The sequence below is a fragment of the Episyrphus balteatus genome, chromosome 2, assembly GCF_945859705.1.
Source record: "Episyrphus balteatus chromosome 2, idEpiBalt1.1, whole genome shotgun sequence".
NCBI lineage: Eukaryota > Metazoa > Arthropoda > Insecta > Diptera > Syrphidae > Episyrphus > Episyrphus balteatus.
Genome location: NC_079135.1, coordinates 115,764,001 through 115,788,175, shown reverse-complemented (window position 1 = coordinate 115,788,175; position 24,175 = coordinate 115,764,001). Strand labels below are relative to the sequence as shown.

Below are 24,175 nucleotides of genomic sequence, written 5' to 3'. Positions count from 1 at the left end.
TAAAATGCACGACTGGGTCGCACGAACTTGCTCTTAGAGTTAAAGCTGCTTAAATTTGTAAGACTTTTTATATAGAAATTTGGAAAAAAAATAAATATCGTTTAAAAAAAAAAAAATAAAATAAAATCTGAAATCAAATTGCCCTCCAAAGTAAGGATGCAGTTTTGATTGATATATTAAGATGCATTTTTAGAAAAAAAATTTCAAAATCGTTAGAGCCGTTTTTTAAAAAAACTAATTTTTTGGAAAAAAAGTTTTAAAATAAAATTGGTATGCCATTTTGTAGAAATTACTAATCAACATCTTACAACAAAATTTCAAAAAAATTCAATGTCCCGTTTTCGAAAATTTGATTTTTCAAAAAAAAAATTTTCAAATTTTTTTTAAAAATCCAAAAATTATTTATTTGGAAATTCAATTTCTTTTTTTTTTCTTTTTTTTGAGAAAACTTTTTGAGAAAACTCAAAAGTAAAAGAGATTTTGACTTCTAGTTTTCGGTGTTTGACTCAAAATATATAGGTGAAATAAGAATTGGAAAAAAAATTAGTACTTAATTGGGTAAATTTTTTGGAATAAAAACTGTTTGAACTTTTTTTAAATTTTTTTTTTCAAAATTTTGTGTTTGAAATTTTTTGTTTCAAAAACTATTCATCAAAAAACATTTATACAAAAACCATAAAGTAGTATAACTTTTTACCTATAAAAAAAGGTATCGTTTAATTTTGTTAGTGTTGCCGTTCTCTTTAAATATTTTTTTTTTTTTGATTTAAGGTCGAGTTCTTAATTTAAAATTTTTTTCACATTCTAGTGCTTGGCAGACCGTTTTTGCCACGGCTGACTAGACTTTTTTTTTTGCAGTAACATGCCTGGGGATGTCCTTAAACATATTTCATATGACTGAATACTAAGCAATTACCTGCAAACTTTAGGTCGCTGGCTCTTAGACTATAAGTTCAGAACTTGATAATTCGATGGGTTAGTTAAATTTTTACTCAGACCAACTCAGTGTTGAAAGTTACTCTGAAAAACTGTAATTTTAGCCTACATTATGATAATTTTTTGAAAATAATGCAGTCAACGCTTTTGTCCAAAATATTTAGGATGTTCATTGGGTCATAATTCATAACCATACCAAAATTCTAGCAGAAATCAACTGCCACAATTTTCCTCTTCAGGAAAATGATTGGCTTTTTTTTTTAATTTTCCGTAAGTACAGTTATGCATTTTTTGTAGTGGTGTAGTAGTGGATTTGTTTTATTTTTTTTATCATGATTTGAGAGAAATTTCTCAATTAGCTTAGTAATTAGAAAGCTGAATTACTTGTCTTTTATAATTTTTAAATAGCTGAGTTTGTCGAAAAAAATGAGACAGCAGATTTTTAAATGATGAACAAACTTACCTTGTCTTTGGTTTTTTTAAATCCATTCTACCGATGTCTTATTTACTGTTGTTATTCATTGGCATTTACACTCCGCTTACGCAAATCAGGATCTGCTTCTTTAATTTTCGTATTGCACTTGTACTTCACTTGTTTAGAAAAGTCTTAATTTCTTCATATTCTTTCGAATTGATGCGACAAATAAAATTCTGAGATCAATTCTTTTTAATCGTAATATTAAAGTCTGATTGTCAGGGTGAGATTAATTTTCTTTGCTTATTTTACAGTGCTATAGAACCTACGTTAATAGCAAGTAAAATGGTAGCATAATAAAATAATAAGCTAAACACATTTTGTGAGGAATTTATTTTTTTATGAATAAAAACTTCAATTTAGTTAAAAATAAATTTATTAAATATTTAGTTTTTTTTTTTGTTTTATTTAATTACTATATTATTATTGCTTATTTTGTATATATGCCTCCAAAATAATAACATTTTTAAGCAAAAGAAAATTAGCAAATAAAAGTTAATTATTTTAAATCATCTACCTAATTAATAAATTTAATAAACATCTATATACTTGCTTGCAATAAATAAGTACATAGTCTCATAATGTAATGTGTTTTTTTTTTTTTATTTTCCAAATAACTATATACTAAAAATGTGTAATTTTTTCCGATATATTTATATAAACTCTCATAAAAAAGGTAATAATACATATTATATAACAAAAAAAAAAATGTACCGCCTTTCATTCAAATCAATATAACAGTTAATTAATTAAGTAACGAATTAATATAAATTTAAGTACAAATTCTAAATGTATAGTAAATAAGTGTTATTTTTACAAAGAAGAGAACAAATAATAATACAACTACAAAAAGAAAATTTATTCATGTCTTTTTATGGAATTGTTTTCTTATTCAAAACATAAATTATTAAACAAAAATTATACAAAAATTAGGTAAATAAAAAATTAAGGTTTAAGAAAATTGTCATCATAATTAATTCGAGATTGATTTTACAAGTTTATATTTTTTTTCTCACTTTTCTCACTTTGATCCTATTAAATTGTATAAAATTGTTTATTTTTTGTTTTAATTATTCTTACAGCCTAAAATTCTAATGCGTCTTTTTGCAAAAAAAAATTATAGTTTCTTATACTAACTTATTATTTTTTTCGTCAAATTTGTCAGTCATTTACATTAAAAAATAAAATGACGCTATGAATTGACACTTCATTTCAACATGGTGGTGTTTATTTTTTTTTTTTTTTTAATGTACTTAAAACGTCGTTTAGATTTGGCCCATCTCCAGGTGACCGAATATCAAATAAATCATTTGAAATGAACATTGTTTATCATACTAAAATAGTATTATTAATCGTTTTAGACAAGTTTAAAAGCATATTAGGTGCTTTTCAATTGTCATGTCTTTTAAAATGTCATCGATTAATTTTGGTATTCATTGCTAGATCTGTTGCTTTTGTCATTTTGAAAATTGTGAATGAAATTATTGTCTACCGAAGTTTTTTAGTTTCAATCACCCTGTTTGTCTCAATCACCCTTTTTGTCTCAATTTCCAAAATAGAATTCACGATGAGTTTGACTTTTACTATGTCAGATTTTTCATTACCTCATACTCGAGTGAGAAAATACAAAAACGTCGATAACGTAGTTCCAAAAAAAAACATATATAACTTATTCCGCAGACCATCATGAAACATTTGACATTTTAAACCAGCGCCAAAATTTTCGCGGATAGAAATTAAAACCCATCTGTTTTTCTTAAACTGCCTCAACGGTCAAAATAAGAGTGGAATGAAATTCGATCTACTGTCAAATTTTTGAATTTTTAATAGAATATGGGATAAACTGAGGGCCCGTTTCAAAGTCGAATCAGCGATACTTCAGTGCCCAATTACGGTAAATTAAACGAAGCTTAATGTGTAAAAATAAACACTACCTCACTATCCCCAATCGAAATGACTCTTTTATGTGCACTTCCATGTGTATCCCCTATACAATAACCTTTTCTAATGCCCGCATAGTATTTCTCAACAATGACATTAGCAAGAATTCAGTTTAAGTAAAATTAAGGCGGTTTCAAGAGTGTCAGTTTTCGTAAACGTCAAGTTGAACTCGATAGATCGACTGATTTCTATGGCGATACCATGTTTTGAGAGACACGGGAGGACTAAATCAATGCGATTTCGCAAATAAGCATGAATATTTTACAGCGAAACTGAAAAATTTTGTTTAACAACTGAGATGAGACAACTCATCCTGGACAACTGAACTCAACACTCAACTCAACTGAAACCAGCTACAACCAAGATAATTTCGACTTAAAATGTGTTATATTTGTGTCTCTGAGCTATTCAAAGTTGAGGGGAGAATCGAGTAGGGTTAAACCAGACTGATAAGCGAGATTCAGTGAGACGATTCTGTGTTTTGATTTAATTTTACGATTTTTCTTGCATAAACGAACATGCGAAAATTTTAAGACTTTTGTATTTATAATACAAATCATTTTCAGTGATGTACATTATTGAAGTCTTTTGGCGCGTTAAATTATTGAAGTCTTTTGGCGCGTTTATATTTAAATTAAAGCGGCCATTTTAAAACTTTAAATACTTTGTTTGTTATGTCAATTTTCATTTGACATGTGGCCATTAGGTCTGTCTGTTCTTTTATATATCCCGGTATTAAATAAATTCTGTTTGTTTACTCATTCGTTTTTTTTTTTTAAGGCGTTCACATAATTCAATTACAGAGAAGGTTAAGTTCTAACGCGTACACATAAGAACACACATCTTTTCTTATTTTTTTTATAAGATTAAAGCTTCTTCACAAATCCTTAAAATTTGACTATTTCTATCATTTGACAGAAAAATGTCTTTTTTGACATATTGACATATTAGTTTTTGTCTTTTCTACTCTCCAACAGAGTGACATTTAATTAAAAAATTCTGGCATCCTATTAAAATGTCTACAAAAATATTTATTCATCAGGAAAATTCTTATTAAAGAACTTTTTACAAAAATTATAAAACATAGTTTATGTGTCAAATATAATTAAAAAAAAAAAAAAACATCTTCAATAAAAATAAGATGTGACCGTTGTCAAAACGAGTTACGTTATCAAGTTGTGTTACAAAAACAAAAACTTTACAAAATACAATAATTTTTGTCATTATTTAATTGATATATCTTACGTTTCATTATTATTACCAGCAAATTGTGATGAATTGGCATCACTGGCATTACCACTATTCTCTTCATTCGTACACGACAAACGATTGCAATTACTATTACTACTACTATTACAATTATTACAACTACTTGTGGTGGATTGATGGGCAGCCGAATGCCGCCGCATGATGGAAGATTCTTTTGGATTTTGATACTTAATACTATTGCTATTGCAACTGTGTTGTTGTGAATGTTGTGCAAGTGTTGCCATTGCCGCTGACACAGCCGTTTCGAAATTATTTATTGTTGTTGTTGTAGTCGCATGATTAAGACATCCAGCACTATGCGAACTATGCAAGTTTGCTTTTATGGGACTTCTTTCCAAAGGGGAAGCGTAATTTTCGGCGTCTTTTTTTGAGTTCGTCGTCGAGACTGGATGAATCTGTTGAATTGGTATCATCCACTTGGGTATCACCGTGTGTCGTCGTTGTAATGGCCGCTGATTGGGCGGCGGTGGTGGACGGACCGATTGACGGATGTTGTTTAAGTTGTAGCGACTGTTGGAGTGACCCGGTGCCACTAGATTTTGTAATGAATGGTGGTGCTGAGGGGTGGTTGCCGGTGTCGATGAGTGGCTCTTGGTCACCAGCCCCTGATGATGCGACTGATGCTGCTGCTGCTGCTGTTGCAGCAGCAGTGATGTCGTGGAGTGATCGGAAGTTATCGGCGGCAGCGCTTGCTGCTGTTCCGCAATTGAAGTCAAAGATATGCTGCTGGAGTTGTTGGAGTTGTTGCGCGACAATTGTTGCAGCGGGTGATGACATTGCTGGTTGATTTGACAGACATTGTTGACTGGAAGAGTTGTATCTAGGTGAGAGTACTTTTCCATGCGACTGTTGTTGTTGTTGTTGCTGTTGGTGTTGCTGTTGTTGGCGGGCAATGAAATTGTAGATTTCCATGGGCACCAAGTCAGTGCTTTGGGATCGGATGATATGACTAAAAAAAAGAAGGTTAATCAAAAAATGGGAACTTTAATGTCGGTAGCATGTGAATTTTTTGGTTGTAAGAAAAAAGCATTTTATATAAAAAAAAAAAAAATAAATATAAACAAATAAGTTATTAAAAAAAAAAGCGCTAGAAAAAAATAAATAAATGAAACAGTGAACATAATTGTTAAAAGATGATTTGAATGACATGTCGATATTTAAGTAAAATTAGAAAAAGGCGGCTTACGTCTTTTAACAATAAATCGAAAAACATGTCAGCAAAATGTTTTTGCCACAATCTTCCTATCGGCTCACATAATTTTTTTTTTTATATAGATTAGATACAATTACATTTTTTTTATTTATACAAAAAAAAAAAATATTTTTATTTAAAAACAATTAATGAAGAAAAAAAAAATAATATAAAAATAAATAAATTTATCACTTTTTTAAGTACAGAAACTCATGTGACATATGGAAATATCATGGAGTTTTCTGCTTTTTTGCTCTGAAATTAAATCAAATACAAGAATTACAAGTGATTTAAAATTAAGATCTGAATTTTGTTGGTTTATTTTTTTTAATAGACAAACACTTGTTAGTCACAACATGCATGGTTTGGTGTGTTTTCATTTAATTCTTTATTGTTTTTTGAAGTTTAAGGTGAGAGTCAGGGGTAGGAAATGACTTTCAAAACACCGCACTCGGTAATTGATAATTGCAATTTGAGTTTTATTAGTGAAGTCCGAAAAAATTCTTGGTACAAGTATTTTTTTATATACGGTTTCTTTTATATTTTTCCGAAACACAAGTGAAATACTATTTATAACGTATTTTTTTTTTTTTTTCATTGTCTACCTAATTCAAATATTAAGGTTCTTATATAAGTATTTTTATTTTTAAGGAAATGGAAAGTAGGATTCTTATTTTTTGTACGAAGAATTATATCGGCCTGTGTACCAAGAAAATCACAAAACAAAAACTCGAATCTGTTCACAATCTCTGATACCACTGGTCAACAAGGTTTTTGTGCGTGTTAGACAAAACTATAACAGCCCTATCGACGATTTTATGGGAACCTACGCGAATTTCCCAAGAAAACTCTTTAGAAAAACAGTCAACCCGTACAAACTTGACGGTGTGACCGAGTGGTTATTCCAATGGAATAAAAATTCATCTCATAACTTATGAAATATCGGCCATTTCATCTGTCTATGGCTTGAAATCGTAAAATTTAAAACATAAGTTTTCCTGGGTTGTATCGTGTATCGAAATCTGCAATAACTAAAACTATGCAACAGAAAGCATTTCATAGAGTGAAATAACGTGAAGATACACAAAAGAAAACTTAAAGCTAAGTTCTCACACCGAGAATACCGATTCACGTTTTTTTTTTAATCTTCAATACCTATAAGTTAGAAACTGAAGTTACTCGTATTTGGATACCTTTTGGAAAAAGGAGAAATAGTGGAGTAACTAAAGCTCAAAAATTGGCAATATTAGGGAAACCGGTCGAACAGCTTAGATTTTGATGATCTTTTTTTTATTTAAAATTGCCGGTGTTGCCGTTTTGATTTTTTAAATTTAATTGAAGATTTTTGTGAACAAGAACAAATTTTTTTCAAAAATTTTTCTTAAATTAATTGATGCCAAAAGATTGTCTAGGAAACTCAAGGAAAAAAAAAATACATGGGAGTGAGGGACAATCTTCCATCGTTCAAGCGATAGATGCAATTTTCTTATTAATTGACTTCAAACACAAAAAAAAATATACAAATATACCTACAATATTTAAAAATACATTTTTAAAAAGCTAGAAGCTTAGTCACATTTGTAAAATTAAAATTCAGTTAATTGAGTGAAGAGATTTTGAAAGAATGGCAATTGAATTCAGATTTTTGAAAAAAAAAAAAAAATGATTGACAAAATTTTAACATGTCGTTTTTAAAACATTTTCGTAATATAAAATGCATTTATTTTAAAATTTTTTGGCCACATTTATTATGATTTAAAATTATAAAACGAAATGTCAATATGTATTACGGTTTATGCAAAAAATTAAAAAGTACCTATTTCATTTTTTTAATTTTTAGTTTTGAAAAAAATTTAACTTATTTTTTTTTAAAGTTCAACATTTAAACATAAAGTTATTTTGTATTAATTCAATAGCTCTTATTGTTGAAAATTAAATAGCAAAAGTTTAAAGTTTGAGAAAATCAATTATTTCAATGCAAAAATTTAGTTTTTATCAATAAAAAAAAACCTATTGAAATTTAAGTAATTTTTTTTTTTTTTTTTCAATAGTGTGATATATATTACCATTTCTGCTTATGGCCAAACATTTTTTTTTAAATAAATTCATATTTTATTAGAAAAAGTTTGGAAAAAAGTCATTTTTAAATTTGTTTAATAACATTTTTTTTTTTTTATTCTGAGTTTGAGGACCAATTTTTCAAAAACTCTTAATTCAATTTAGTGGATTTAAATTTAAGAGATAAGAATGAGCTTCTGGCTTTTTAAAAATGTATTTTAAAACATTGTAGGTGTTGCCGTTGTTTTCAAAATATTTTTTTTGTGTTTGAAGTCAAATTGTTAGAAAATTGCATTTATCGCTTACACGATGGAAGATTGTCCCTTACTCCCTTATATTTTTTTTCCTTAAATTACCTAAAGAATCTTTTGCTATCATTTTTTTTATGAAATTTAACCAAAAAAAATGGTTTATTTTTAATTACCTACGTTTAAAAAAAATCGTCAAAATCAGAGCTGTTCGGCCGGGTTCCCTAATAATTTGCTTTAGTTACTCTACTAAAAGAATTCTGCGAGATTAGAAAGCCAGTGTCATTAATCAATTACATTTATGATTGTAAGTAAATCCTCAAAATCATTAGGCCTGAGTATTAGAACCGGTTTTAACAAAATATTCGATTCAAACAAAAATCATATTACACTTCTAAACTAAAAAAAAATGATATAGGTAATGTAAATTTTAAATTTACTTTTTTAATTAAATAAGCGGCACCTGATTCAAAGTAAAGAACCACTGCATCCCCCTTTTTATTGAAAATGCTGTGCCTATTTTGAAACTAAAACGAATTTTTTAAGGCTTAACCACAGTGTTCAAATATTTTTAAAAATTTTTATTTTTCCGACTTACAGCGATTTTATTTTGTTTTTTTTTTTTACGAAATGAATCGATTAAAATAAAATATGTTCCCGACGTTTCGACAGGGTTGTACTTGTTGAAACGTCTGGAAATTATTTTAATCGATTCATTTCTTAAAAAAAAAAAAAAACAAAATAAAATAGCGGTAAGTTCGAAAAATTAAAATTTAAAAAAAAATGTGTAATAACCGCAAGAAATAAGTCTAATATCTAAAATCAAAGTGTTCAAATAGTTTTGAAGTAGGTAACGAAAGATTCCGTTGGTTCATGTTTACTTATGCGTTTTTGTGTTTATTAATATCAAAATTAAATTAAATAAAATTTATAATAAGGGTCATGCCAGGTAAAAAGCGATTGATGGACCAGAATTCAATGTGTGTAAGAACGCTTTTAACTTATTTTTTTAAATAAAGTTTGGGAATAAGGAAATATTGTCAAGTATTTATGTAGGTATGTGGTTATGTATGTGATATGTTTTGGTATTTAGGAAAATTTTCAACAAAATCATGCATAAGTTCCATATGCAATTATTTCAATCATTTCATTAAAATTGTTCACATTTTTTTTTTATTTTAAATCAAAAATTAATACAAGAGTCGTATTTTTCAAATGATCTCGCTATACATAGACTTCGATAATCAAGTTCTACTTAAAAATGTTACCTTAGGAAATGTTTTTCGAAAACATTATTATAGGATAACCTCACATAAAATGGGCTGACAACAAGGAAGCTGTGATTTAAAAATACGTTTTTCTTAAGTGTTATATGGCAGAAAGCCAACGCTTGTTTTTGAAAAACTTATCTTTTAACTCGTAGTTTTGAATAACATTATAACAAAAACATAGCTAAGGTAACCCTAGCAATTTTTTCTTGCAACCCTAGCAATTTTTTTTATTTGGACTAATATGTATGTAGGTTAGGGTGGGTCAAAAAAATCGAAACTTTTTTTTTTGGTTTGGTACTCCGAAAAATCGATTGCTAGACACCTCTAGAATATACACACCAAATATGAGCTCTTTATATTAATGGGAAGGTCCTCCGCTTTGCAATTTTCCATTTTTACATCAAGCTTCTACTAAAAAAAAAATAATTTTTTTATTAATTGACTTTTTAGCAAATTTCTTTGCAGATTCTTGTAGGAAATTGAACGCTCTACAAAAAAGGCCTTATACACTTTTTTCGTTTATCTAACCGTTGAATAGATAATTGAGGTTCAAAAATCGAAAAAATCTTTAAAAATTCGTTTTTTGTTCTTAATTTTGTAACAAATTAAAAAATTATAAAAATCAAACGCGCAAGACATATTCTTGTTCAAAATTGATTGCTCCACAAAAAAGGTCTTGTTAACTTTTTTCATTAATCTAACCATTCTAAAGATATTCGAGGTCAAATTTAAAAAAAAAAAACATAAAAACTTTTTATATTTTTAAAAAATTTCTAATTCACTGAAACTTCATTATTTTCAAATTAGCAAGATATATTCTTGTAGGGGCTTAAACGTTCTACAAAAAATTCCTTGGAATGAAATTGATTGCTTTAACCGTTTAGAAGATATTCGTATCCAAACCAATGCTCACTGATTTCAATAGTTTTCTTATGACCCGTATGCATTGCGATTTGGATACGAATATCTTCTAAACGGTTGAAGCAATCAATTTGATGCCAAGGAATTGTTTGTAGAACGTTTAAACCCCTACAAGAATCCGTCTTGCTAAATTGAAAATAATTAATTTTCAGTAAACTGGAAAATTTTTAAAAATATAAAATGTTTTCATAATTTTTTTTAACTTTGACCTCGAATATCTTTAGAATGGTTAGATTAATGAAAAAAGTTAACAACACCTTTTTTGTGGAAGAATCAATTTCCAACAAGAATATGTCTTGCGCGTTTGATTTTTATAATTTTTCAATTTGTTACAAAATTAAGAACAAAAAACGAATTTTTAAAGATTTTTTCGATTTTTGAACCTCAAATATCTATTCAACGGTTAGATAAATGAAAAAAGTGTTCAAGGCCTTTTTTGTAGAGCGTTCAATTTCCTACAAGAATCTGAAAAGAAATTTGCTAAAAAGTCAATTAATAAAAAAAATTATTTTTTTTTAGTAGAAGCTTGATGTAAAAATGGAAAATTGCAAAGCGGAGGACCTTCCCCTTAATATAAAGAGCTCATATTTGGTGTGTATATTCTGGAGGTGTCTAGCAATCGATTTTTCGGAGTACCAAATCAAAAAAAAAGAATTTCGATTTTTTTGACCCACCCTAATGTAGGTATTCTATGCAGAAAAGAAGAAATCGTTTAACTCGATTAGGGAAGCTCAATGTATAGCAAGATTTTACACTGTAAGAGCCGACTCACACATTAACTTTTGATAGTTTGAAACTATTAAATGAAGAGCAAACGAAAATAGAGGAGTTCACAATCCAATGCAGCTAATATTTCAAGTCGTATATTAAGCTTTCTTTTTTTTTTTTACTTGGTTTATAATCAAGTTTTTCAAAAGTTGTTGAATTTCAGACTCTTAACATCAGATAGTCAACACCTCTAATAACTTAATTGTTTAATTAAGGCTATGCAAGTCCAATATATAGATAGGGATGAAATTCGAAAGGAATAGAAAAACCCTTGTAAAACCATTCCAATGCTAAACAAAAAAAAAAAAAAATTGTAAAAACAAACCTCTGATTTGTTCTACGAGGTGGCGGTAGAGGTGCACGACCGATTGGGCCACTCGGTGGAGTTGGCACCGTTGGCGGCACAGATGGCTTTTTCGTTCGTGGAGGTATTGGTATGGAACGTTCCGATGACACAGACGGACTATGTCGGCTATCATCGGCACTATGGTGCGAAGAACTACAAATAAAATCAAATAAATATAAACCAAAACCATAAGCTACAGTTAATTAACAAAAAAAAAATTACAACAATTAAATTAATATTAAAAAAAAAATATATACAAATTAAAATTAACCAAAACCAAATACTAGAAAAATATTATAAAATTAAAAAAATTACAGAAAATAAACAATAAATATAAAATCAAAAAAATACAACAAAACAAAAAAATTACCTATCATTTGAATTGAATACTGCGTGCGAATTGTGCATTTGTGTGCCGCCACCGCCGCTACCAGTAGGGGGCGCTGTTGCTGTTGCTGGCGTTGTAATTGGTGTAATTGGTGTTGCTGAGCCAATATGATTGGTGACCACACTACTACTAATCGAATCAAACGCCTGGTAGCCACTGTGACGATTATTTAAATTGGATTGGGATGGTGGTGGTGGTGGTGCGGGTGTAGGTCCGAGGAAAAAATGCACAGATTGATTGTCAGTGCCATCGTCGCTGCATGAAGAATCATCACGTATGCCAACAGATCGACCATCAGTGCCACCACCTCCACCGCCGCCACTTGTTGATAAGTTATTGGTACTGATAAGGCCGCTACTGTTGACACTATTGCGACTAAAGTTGCTATCAGACATACCTGGGTAAATATATAAAATTTCTTTTCTTACGGTTGATGGCAGTTAGCAAATTTTTTTTTACACATACGGTTTATATGGACAATCACAAAATGTTGTGTTAGTTGTGATGTGTGGCAATTATGAATTTATTTTGAGTAAAAACAATTTTTGTCCCAAAGTAAATTTAAAAGAATGCCCAGTTTATATATTTTACAACGAAATTACCAAATATTTAATAATAAAGCATTTTGATTAAAATCAAACAAATCCAAATTGGTTTACAATTTCTTTGACGCTTTGCAATATAATAGCAAAGTTTTCGAATCCTGAATTCTTGATTTGAATATTAAGAAAGAGAAATAAAGAAAGATACCACTCAATTCTTAAGAAAAATGCAGAATTGCTGCAAGCCAAATTTAGAACTTGATGCATTGTATATGTCAGTACTGTTTGGCTCCATTTTGAACAGTTAATTTTTTTTTTTTGTTGAGATTTAACTAATTTTTTCATGGCATAGCCAAAGAATTTTAAATTCATAGTACTTTTTTGTTATTGATTTGGTAATGTGAGTGGAAAGTCAACTCACTTAAGTAAAAATAATTTCAAGTTTTTGACTACCAGCGCTAACGTTGTACCAAGTTTCAAGATTCTACAACAATCCGAAGTACTCTATAATGATTGATAATAATAATTCAATGAAAACGGGCATTTGGCAGGCCCCCCGAAAAATATGACTTTCGATCGATGGTAAAGAAAATGTACTCAGTAGGTACATCATAATGGACTGAGAACACTTCATAAGCAGAGTACAAAAACAAATGTACTCAATACGGACTAAAAGCACTTAATAAAGACGTTACCTAATGCTTTTACATACTGAGTACGGGCCTCACGTATACTGAGTATAGATTTACACGCACTGAATATAGAGATTTATGTACTGAATATCTGTGCCATGTCACGTGTTTTTTTTTTCATCACAGCAAGTAAATTTAATAAATACAACCAAAGTTAACGGTAAAGATAATATGTACCTACTGAATACCTACTATAATCAAAATCAGGTACGCTATATGCTGCAAAGTAAGAATTATTTTGTTTTACAAGCAACTCTATAATCAGTACCTAAAAGTATACAACGAGTAAATAATGTTTGTATTCAGTACAAAAAAGTCTATACACAGTACATCAACACATGTTGTAGGTAAAATTATATATATGTATTTATATCCAGCGTAAGTATATATACAGGGTGTCCCGAAAGTAGTGGTTCAAACGAAATATGCTAATAGGCCAACTTAAAGGCTCTCAGAATTTTGGTAACTTGTTCATCCCAAATCTTAACAGTTTTCAATTAAATGCCATTTTTGTGAAATTTCGAAAAATCCCTACTTTTTAATACTATTTTGCCTCCTCCTCCCATAATTGATTTTTGTTTTTACTATTTCTTTACTAAAACGTTGCCTAATAAATTGGAAACAATAATTAATTAATCAAAATATTTTTTATTTCGCTACAAATTAATTAACAGTTCCAAGTTTTATAAAAAAAAACTCAACAATTAACATGCCGGCAGTTGTGATCCATAAAAGTTGAAACAAGCGAATAGAATTTTGCAAAAAAATATTTATTACAGTACATTAAATAAATGTAATCTAAGCAATAAAATTTATTTTTAATGCAAATTATTTGTATTTGCAATAAAAATTATTTTTTCAATGCAAATATTTTTTAGTTGCACAGTGAACATTTTTTTCCCTTGCAATAACTATTTTTTTAATGCAAATATTTTTTGTTTGCAATAAATATTTATTTTTAAATTTGTAATGGAAAACAAATGCATTAAAAAAAAATGATTTTTTACAACCCTGTTCTGCACAAACTTTTAGATTGGAAAAAAGACACCCTAATGTGTTTTTGTTTCCAATATTTTTTCTAATACATTTTTGTACTAAGAAAGTAAAATATTTAAAAATAAGAAATAGATCCCTCGAAATAAATACTTGTTTAACTTTTTCCAAATTAAGAATTTTAAAACATCACTAAATAAGCAAGTAGCATTTATTTTTAAACCCCTATTACGTACGCCCGCGACGTACTGCATATTAAAAGGGGATATAGAATAGATTTTGGGTACACACAAAACATTAGGGACATTAGGTTTAACATTACCAACAATATAGATCATTGAAGTTTAAAATACTCATTTCGCCATAAAGGATATTGTTATCATTTTTGGAATTTGTTTAGTAATGAATAATGTTAAGTAGGTTCACTTGCAAACAATTAGTTTGATTAATCTCATAGGAATTAAAACCAAATTAAACAAAAAAAATGATCTTACCTTAAAATATCTGCACATTTTACACAATTTTGTTTTTTATTTTTGTTATTTGTTTTTATGTTTTTAATTTAGTGTTTTTAATAAATATGTTTTGCTACTTTTTCTTTATTGTTTAATGTGTTTCGGATTGATAACTATAATTTTTTTTTTTGTTTGGGAAATCCATCTTAGAAAAAATCTAAGAAATAAAAAAGGTTTGGAAATGAAATAAAAAAACTTTTAGTTAGAGAGTAAAGTTGAAAAATATTTTTGTTTTTATTCTATATTCTCATTTGATACAGTTTTTTTTTTTTTTATTTTTATTGTTTGTTTTGTTAATTTATTTAAAATTAACTTTAGTGATGTATAAAATCAGAACAAAATTATATAGCTATTATTCTTAATTTGTTTAAATTGCGGCATTAAGTTTATTTTTTTTTTTAACCCGTTCCGGTGAGAAGAAAAGTAATTGTTTTTTTTTTATAATTATTTAGCAATGCCAATTTTAATTTATTTTTTAATTAATTCTTTTATGTTTTCATAAGAGATAAAATGCTACAGATATTTTTGGGTCAGCACAATTATTTAAAATAAGAGGGAGAAAATTGAAATAAATAAAAGAGTAAAACAAATATCATTGCAAACAAATTTGAGAGGAGAGTTAGTAACGGGAATTATATATGAAGAACAACAAGGGTCACGGAAAATCATCTGTAGTGAATTTTGGCAACACTTATTGTGAAAACATGATATTTGTGTAACAAAAGTAAAGTAAAAATGTGCATGTACATTTAACAAATTAATTTTGTGTACCTATTAGATTTGTTTAACAAATAAAATTGACAAAAAAAAAAAACTTATACTGGCAAGTAATGCATCAATGAGCCCTACACCCATTAGAGATTTTATGGTTAGCAATGATCAATCAATTATTTGCAATTAAATAGTTTTCAAGAATTATTTTAACTTCTTCCATATATGATGAAAGCGAACCATTTTTACTTCGATTAAACGAAATGTAAAAAATATTTAAATTAAAATTACTATTAAATTAAATAAAAATTAAACTAAAATCAATTCCGGTGCAATAGAGCTAGGAAAAAAAAAAAATTTCGAGTTCAATATATTTTCAATCCTTAATTTTAATATAGGGTGGCCTATAAATTAGTAAAATTTTAATGAGTCAGGATATTCATGTGCTCACATATTATTTACATTCAGCAATATCTATGATCTTATAGTGACAAGAATATATTGTGATGTGAATAACTCCCTTATTGAGTGTTTAATCCTCAATGTACTTCCTAAGAGAAACCTCGGTGGTTTTTTGGATCTCAAAGAGTCATGATAGTCACAATGCTTTTTAGTGGAAGGAAATGAATTAAGTGGTATGTAACACCTTACTAGGCTGTGGTCAAAAGCAATATTTCCTCTTGAAAACTGGAAATCTTTGGCCAATTTTCTATTCGCTTCTAGTGTCTAGTCTCTTAAAATTGTTTTTTTTTTTACAAACTTTCTAGCCTAATAGCACATTTTTAGGTAAAATAAAACGAACATTTCTTAAGGGTCTGTTACTAATTAAAGCACTAATAAAATTGATAGAAAAAAGTATAGAACAACAGAAGCATAAACAAATTTCAACAGGATAAGCATTAATTTGTTAACTGACTTAGTTCTCATCTTTTTTTTTCCTAATCAACCAAAATATGTAGTTGTTTTAAAATCAAATTGAGTAAAAAACATTTTGCAGGAGTGAACCAGGACCATTTACCACTGAAAAACTGTGCCTATGGAATTGCTAAATTGCTCAGCGCATACCTATCAGCATTCAAATTTCTTACTATCCACCTCAAGTTCATCTTTTGAAACAAAAGTAGAAATCTTTAATTTAGTTCCCACTAAATACCTTCTACCCGGTTCTGGGAAGTGAATATTCTTAGATTTGATTTTTAATATAAGTTTAATGGAATGAGTGTAAATGTTATATAAATGCAACGAAATATATAGGTATTGTTTTAAACTTCCTAAAACAAAGGGCTTCAATTTTTATTTTGAAAAAAAAAAAAACATATTTTAACCTTTATTTCTAGAACCACTAATCATGCAAAAAAAGTGTGCTTTTCTATAAACTGGTCAAATAACTATTAAGACTTAGTCAAATAGGACTCAATGTTTTTTTTCTTTGGCCAAGCCTTCGTGAGAAAGAGGGACATAAAACCATCTGAGGTGAGAACCGATAAAACCAATTGTTAAATTTCGAATAAAAGTCTACACAATTTTAAAGGACAACGAATGGTCACCAAAATTCAACTGGTTTCATTGCCCAATAATAAAACAAAGTTCAGACACACTCGCAATGTTGCATGGAGGGAACAAGCGCATAAATTGACCAGGCAATTATTAGGCAATTGATGAGCAGTCAAGATTGTAGCAATCTATACGGGACCATGACCAATGGTGGCATCCTCTATACCAGGCATGTCAAACTTGCGGCCCGCGGGCCGCATGCGGCCCACAACGAATAACTTTGCGGCCCGGCTTTGTCCACATTTTTATTAATTTTGAGTTTTAGATTATAATTTAGATTTTATGTTCACAGCTTTTGACACACATGCACCTCCTTTTTTTCCTAATCAACAAATAAATATGGGACAAAACCAAACAAAATAGTAAATTGTATAAGATCTCGTGGCTTAAATCAGAGTAAGTTATGTGATTTCTTAAAGTGAACTAGGAAGCGAATATTCTTAGTTAACCTACAAACGATTTTGGGGCTTTGGAATTTTTTTAGTTTTTAATGATAAAAGTCTTTAAACCAGCATGTCTTGCTATCTAAAATGGTTGCAGAGTTTATAATTCAAGATACCTACCTACCTAAATGTAGCAAAACATTAATTGAGTTAAACTCAAAACTGCGAGTAAAATTCATAATAATAACGAATATGTGAACAAATGCAACATTCAGCTCTTTTGGAACATCAGAAGATAAACCAGGATTTGACGTATCAAAAATACTACGCAAAAAATCTAAACTATAAAGTTGAATACGAAAAAGACTTGCAGAATATTTTTTTGAAAGACAAGTTCTCTTAATTTTTTACGATTTGTTCCATAAACATAGAATTATTGCCGAATTTGACTCCGAAATAAGTTCCAAATTCGTTGAAATGCCCGATTTTATAAGTATTTTTGTGCACTTGAAAATTTCACGGTAGGTCGATGCGAGCAGTTATTTCAGTCATTAAGAGGAATGAGTTACTTGTGGTTATAAATCGTTTTTTGCTTCATAACTATTAGCATTTCCTATACCTGTTAACACTCATAGGTCATAGGTTACACGAGTTATGGTATCAAAATGGAGGTTCTCATTGCTAATTCGGTCATCGAGCTCTTTGTATATAAAATCTATAGTACTATCATGAAAAAAAACAGCGCCACCAAAAAAGTAAGCTAGCGAACGAACTAAAAAATATGTCAAATTTCAAACAGAAATGTATATCTCATCACCTTACTCCCATTATTAATTCGATCTAAGCGCCCTCGCGACCACTCAGGTAACGAACAAACTAAAAAATTGCACTTCATGATAGTACTATAGATTTTATATACAAAGATCGAGCTAGGGTGCTCAAAATAAACTACTTTTCCCACTTATCTAGCGTACAAAAAAAAAAATCAATTCAAAATCAATAGTTCCCTGTTAAAAACAAAAATTACACAAAATAACTTCTCATTAAAAATTATTGGAATAGATAAAACCAACATATTATTTCATCAATGCATTTTTTGCCAGTAATTGTATGGTTTTGTTTGGACTTTTAATAAATAACAAAGCTTTATTACACCGGAAGGGATTAAAAACTTATTTCTATAATTTAAGAAAATAAAAATTATTGATTTTACTGCATTAAGCTCAAAAGCTATTTAAATATTATAATTATATTTACACAACTAATTTAATTACAAGATATGTAATAGTAAGCTTTTTCAAATATACAAAAATATAAAATGTTTCTTTAGTATATTACATTATACATAAATGCACTATTTTTTTTTTTATTAAAATCTACAATTAAATGTTCTTTAAGAGATTCAAAAGGAAAAGAAAAAATAAACTAAATTACTTAAGTATAAATTATGTCCCGCAAACCTCTGTTAAAAATATCTATTTTTTTAAGACTAACAAATCAAAATATATTTAAATTTATTGGAAAAGATTTTACTTAAATTTTAATTCGATAAATTATGGTTATAGTGTATTTGAATGATTAAATTAATTTCTAAGCATAAATAAAACAGCTCAAAATAGTAAATTTATAACCCAAAATAAAGAACAAAAAATATATATAGTGCACCATTTCTAAATGAAATCAAATACGAGCATTTAAATAAAAATAAAAAATTAAGTACCCCTACTATTACATTTACAAAAAACAAATTTTTATTCAATAAATAATATATGTAAATAAAAAAAAAATTAAAAAACAAGCCACACATTCTAAAAAAATTCAAATGCTAGTTAGATTTAAAAAAAAGTTCAAAAATCCATTTTATTCTGGAATCAGCACCATTCTTCACTTTTTTTTTTAATAGAAAACTTGATTTAATTTTTTATTCGATTATTCATATCTAACTTAAGTGTCATTAAAACAAAAGTAGATCAAACGTTAAATTTAAAAAAAAAAAATATTAATCTATAGAAGAACAAGATGTAATATGCATTCGAAGGTTTCGAAGGAACATAATCATGATGATCACTCCGATGAGAAAAGGGAAAAATTCTCAAATGTCTTACCTTGTACGGATTCATCGTCAAGATCATCTGTGCTATTTGTCATTCGCCCTAAATTACATTGAAAACAGTAATTTTAGAAAAAAATATTGAAGATTTAAAAAAAAACTTAAATTCTTACTAACCTCTTGAACCTTTAACACCAGCTCCTCCTCCACCATTTCTACTATAGAGCACATTTTCTAAATAGGCAAGACCATTATTATTGACAATATTAAAACCTAAACATGTTTCAATTTGTTTCCAACGATGTAAACGTTCTTGTAATTCATTTGTTACATCACTCAATGAATTACGTGCCTCGACAATGGAACGATCAACATCATCGATACTTTTACCATGAGTCGATACAAATGCACCAACTAAACTTGAACGTTTTTTACGTAGTTTTTCACAAGCTTCCCGAGCTGATTGGAGTTGTTTTTCAGCGGAAACACGTTTTTTTAAATGATTTTTAGATTCCAGTTCGTAAGTGTATTGCAGCCAGGATTGTAATTGTGCTGGTGGTGCCCAACAGTTATCGACAAGTTCGATTTCGGCTCGGGATAATTCAGAACGAAGCATTTCGATTTCTTTTTTTAACTGCTGAACTTCCAAGTCTGAGCTGGAGGAAGTTAATGAGGGGGCTTCTTTGAGACGTCGTTCGAGATCCATTTTTTCGGTGGCGACATTCTCTTGTTCCATTCGAGCTCGTTCAAGTTCCTAAGTTTAAAATAAAAACAAACATTAATTTATGTAATTTTGAAAATCAAAGAGAAATGCAAATGGTAGTTTCAATATCTAAAAATGATGGAAAAAAAGTTAAATCTCTAAAAGGCGACTTGGAATTGTTTGATTGAAAAACTATCTTAACGCAATTTGGCGGTTTCCATTAAATCAAAGTGGAATCGGGACAAATCGAGCATTGGAAATCTTATGGTACCATATAGCACTTCAGTCGTTTTCTCCAACCCTGAACTTGAGAGTTTGGTTGTTTCGTTAAATTCGAAATTCTCGGTGTTGTTAGATCCGGATAAATTTGAGTGAAGGATTGCAACATCTAACAACGCAAACACAACTCGATTTGTGGTCAGTATGAGAAGGAATGTCTAAGCAAAATTTCACTTTTTGACTTTAATAAGGGTTACCCTCAACGCTATACAAAGAACGCGTCTAAATTGATTTAAGGCGGAATTTAAGGCTGCGATTGGATAGGAAGATGTAATTAGATAATTTACAGAATATCAATAGCCGAATCTTACTGAAGTTTTTTGACATCCTAGCAGGAATGAGCATATAGCTTGGTTAGAGACCACCAAACTTGGTGGAAGAATTTAAGACATTGGAGTTCAGATAGATTTTTGTTTTTAAAAACTTTCGGTCGAATGATGGGTTGATAGTAAAGCTCAAAGCTGTTACTTCATATATTTTTGGGATATACCGGTCTTAGGGCTGAAAATGGGGTATTTATAGAATCGCTGAGGTCCTAAAGTTATGTCCAAATTAATGTAAGTACATCCTCAGAATCTTCTTGTCAATACCCCACGTTTGACACCTCTTACGACAAAATGGACTCGTAAAAATTTTAAATTCTGTTTATGAGTTTATTATATCGTAAAAGGTCTCAAAAGTTGCGTATTGATAAGATAACTTTTTTTCAAAAATTTTGGGCCTCTTTGGGCCTTTTTCCTCTGACAAAAAACAATTATTTTTAATGTTAACAAATTCTGGACTTTTTGTTCCAATATACTGTAACTTCTGCTGTTTTTTTGAAACTTTGTAATAAAAATTTTTGCTTTTTCAATGTCGAACTCCTTTAAAAAAATTGATTTTTTTGTTAAATCATGCTCGGTTTATTGTTTACGACATGTAAATCCCATCGAGATCGATTTTAATTCTATTTTTTCTTTTGTTGAAAGGAATTCCAAGATTTCTGGATTTCAAAATTCAGTACTCCTGGGGGCTTAATCTCAAATTGGCATTTTAGGAATGGTAAAATGGCAAATTTCACTTTTGCCATTCCTAAAATTTAGAAATAAAGAGAGAATTTTTATATCCAGAATTTTGGTGATGGATGGGAGTTTTGATATTGTATTTTTGTTTTTCTTGGTGTTATAGTAAACATTTCTCCATACGGTATAGGTTGCGTTAGTGAATTTTTTCACCAATGGGGTAGATTAAGAATATTATCCGTATGGTAACATAATTCAAAGTTACTTTAAATACTCAGAATGTATAGAAATGCTTTAGGTATCAATTGAAAGAAGGCGCTGAGTTTGTAATGAGAGTGAAATATTTAAAATTCGTTCATGAGAAAATCGAGATATTTAAGTTTAAAGTTTTTGATACCGAAATAAAGGTTTAAGTTGTTTTTTTTTTAAATAATTGATCATGGTATGCGAAACAAATGGCGTCGAAAAATTATATTGGTCTAAAAGGAAAAGACACTTTTGTTTGCCTTTAAAATTGTAACACATTTTTTTATTTTATAAAGATTAATGTTAAATCAGGCCACTTCCTTCTGCTTTATTTATGAGCACGAATGTTTGAAATTATCACAGTTTGTTATTTTAATATCTTCAAAAACGATTAAGAGACACTTGCGAATATTCTATTTATTTAAAATTCAAAAGATCACTTTCCCAAAACATAACGACTGAAAAAAATGTTTTTCGTTCTGCAATAGATCGGATCGATATATCACGATCTTTAATTTGATTTGAACTGAACTGAAATAATATTGAAAAAAAAATTGCATAAAAATCAAACTAACTAAACTATCTGCGACGTTGTCTAATGCTTTTCGTTTCGCTCCATTGATTTTTATCGTCTCGAAGAATGACTATTTCCGACACCAGTTTCAATAAGCAAATAAATAGCCGATGAGATGGGAATTATTCATTTGTTCTCACTTTAATAGCTTTGATAAAATACCAAGTTATACTATTAATAAGCGCCTTTTTTTGTGAAACTTAAAACGATAAGTTCATCGGCTTGGAACTTGTTATCGCCATTACCGCCGTAGTAGTCAATTGTCATCAAATAAATATTTTTGTTTTGTTCGCACATTGATTAATGTTGCCTCCCTATTGTCAGTATACAATTATATTTTAAAAATCAAGTTCATGGAATATGTTTTGCAAATTGTATTCGTCAAAGTCACTTCACACAGTAGTTATACCGCACCACAGTATCTATTCAGTCTCACATTTGAAATTCGATATCAAGCCGGAAGCATTTAAGCTTTATTTTTATTGTTGAGCAATCACATGATTCGTGTATACGCAGTAAAGTAATCTTCATTAAAAATTTTATATAGTTTGTACCTTTTGCATTTCCTGTAAGCTCTGTTCGGCTCTCTGGAGCCCCTCCATGTCTTGAGCCATTCGGCGTAGATGTCTTTTGGCATTTTTATTTTGTTGGTAAGCATACCAGCAGCCAATAATTGCACTCAATAGCAGGGTTACTAATATATAGTCCTTCCATCTGGTTCCAGTTTCTAAGAAAAAATACAAATTACATATATAAGAAAAATGATTAAAAGCTCAGAGTCTCTAATACTTACCTCTTGGTGGACCGAATAAAACTACATCCATAGCTTTAAGAGCAACCTTTTGCTTGTGGATTGGATCTTTAATCCCTAGCACATTACCCACATAGTGCATATTATTAACTGCCAATCTGAAACGAGATGATCAAATGAGTGGTAATTAAGGTAAGTTTTTTGTGCTTTCCATTTTCATTGTCGATTTCTATAGAAATGCGAATAAGCCAGCTAGATCAAATTATATACTATACACCTGTCTCATGGTTCTGGTTACTGTGTTCGGACTCTATAGATATATCGGGGGAACTTTAGACCATGCAGGGAAAGAGGTTTGGATGTTTTCGAGTTGTGAGAGACGAATATTTTAAGAACAATGCGAAAAAAAAAGTCTCACTGAGACTGGACAAGAGCGTAGAAAAAAAGCTCTTGATATAGGTATAGGAACATGTTATTTTGTAGAAGTAATTACCTACTAACAGTACTTAGTATGTATGTTCAAGTACATAGATTGTGTTAAGCAAGAAAAATTGTAGTTTTTTTGTTTGTTGAATAAAAAAAAAAAAAAAACAAAAACAAATTAAGGTTTTCAATTACAATTTGACATTATGGCGTGTGGCAGTGCTTTAAACTTTATTGTTTAAAGCACTTTTACTTTTGATTTATTTATCTATGAGTTTCATCATATAAGTGATTATTGAGGAAAATATTGGTTCAGATCTAAAAATTTAAGCCGACAATTAAAACTTTATTGAAAAAAAAATATTATATAAAAGCTAACTTTAACAAGATTTTCAATGACATACAACTCATGCCACGTAGTAACAAAAAAAAAAAAGAAATATATTAAAAATGGAGAAGAATAATTTATATAAAAAAATGTAAGAGCAAAACGCCTAGTCACCAAAAGTAAATCCTAACAAAAGTTTTACATGGAAGCTTCAACTTATTTATATATTTGTATTTTTTACTTTATTTTTTAAACTACACTGAGGGAAAAAATAAATTGAAGTTGAAACGTCGTTGTTTCAAAGTTGAATTACTTTGATTTACGTGACTTTAAGATACGAAACCATCAAAAATTAACCTATTTTCCACGTTGATTTTAAAATGTCCATCTTCAACGCAAAATCATTCCGAATAATAGTTAAATCAATGTGGTTTTCATTGATTTCACGTTGTTTTATGGTGGCTTTTCCCTCAGTGTAAGGTATTTCTTCAGTATTATAAATAAAATGCACGACTGGGTCGCACGTACTTGCTCTTGTAGTTCAAAGCATCTTTATCTTAAATATCTATTGGAAATTTAAGATTTTGTGGAGAAAAAAAAAAATAAAAACAAAAAAA

The 24,175-nt window shown here is 29.1% G+C and overlaps 2 protein-coding genes across 7 annotated transcripts in view; one reads left to right on the top strand and one right to left on the bottom strand.

Moving 5' to 3' along the window:
* The window catches only part of LOC129909803 (ubiquitin carboxyl-terminal hydrolase 30 homolog), a 228,063-nt gene that overhangs the window by 175,780 nt on the left and 28,108 nt on the right, over positions 1-24,175 (top strand). The gene's annotated exons all lie outside the window — the stretch shown is intronic.
* LOC129909800 (stromal interaction molecule homolog) overlaps positions 4,451-24,175 on the bottom strand; it is a 71,120-nt gene continuing 51,395 nt past the window's right edge. For 3 of the 6 annotated variants that reach the window (XM_055986889.1, XM_055986887.1, XM_055986888.1), the window contains exons 6-12: positions 22,850-22,965; positions 22,611-22,783; positions 19,431-20,007; positions 19,309-19,356; positions 11,796-12,231; positions 11,405-11,578; positions 4,724-5,570 (exon numbers count right to left, since the gene is read on the bottom strand). In XM_055986889.1, the coding sequence (XP_055842864.1) occupies positions 4,925-5,570; positions 11,405-11,578; positions 11,796-12,231; positions 19,309-19,356; positions 19,431-20,007; positions 22,611-22,783; positions 22,850-22,965 (2,170 nt within the window). In that variant the 3' untranslated portion in view covers positions 4,724-4,924. Of the gene's footprint in view, positions 5,571-11,404; positions 11,579-11,795; positions 12,232-19,308; positions 19,357-19,430; positions 20,008-22,610; positions 22,784-22,849; positions 22,966-24,175 lie in introns of all 6 variants that reach the window. The other 3 variants (XM_055986890.1, XM_055986891.1, XM_055986892.1) reach the window with 3 other exon arrangements.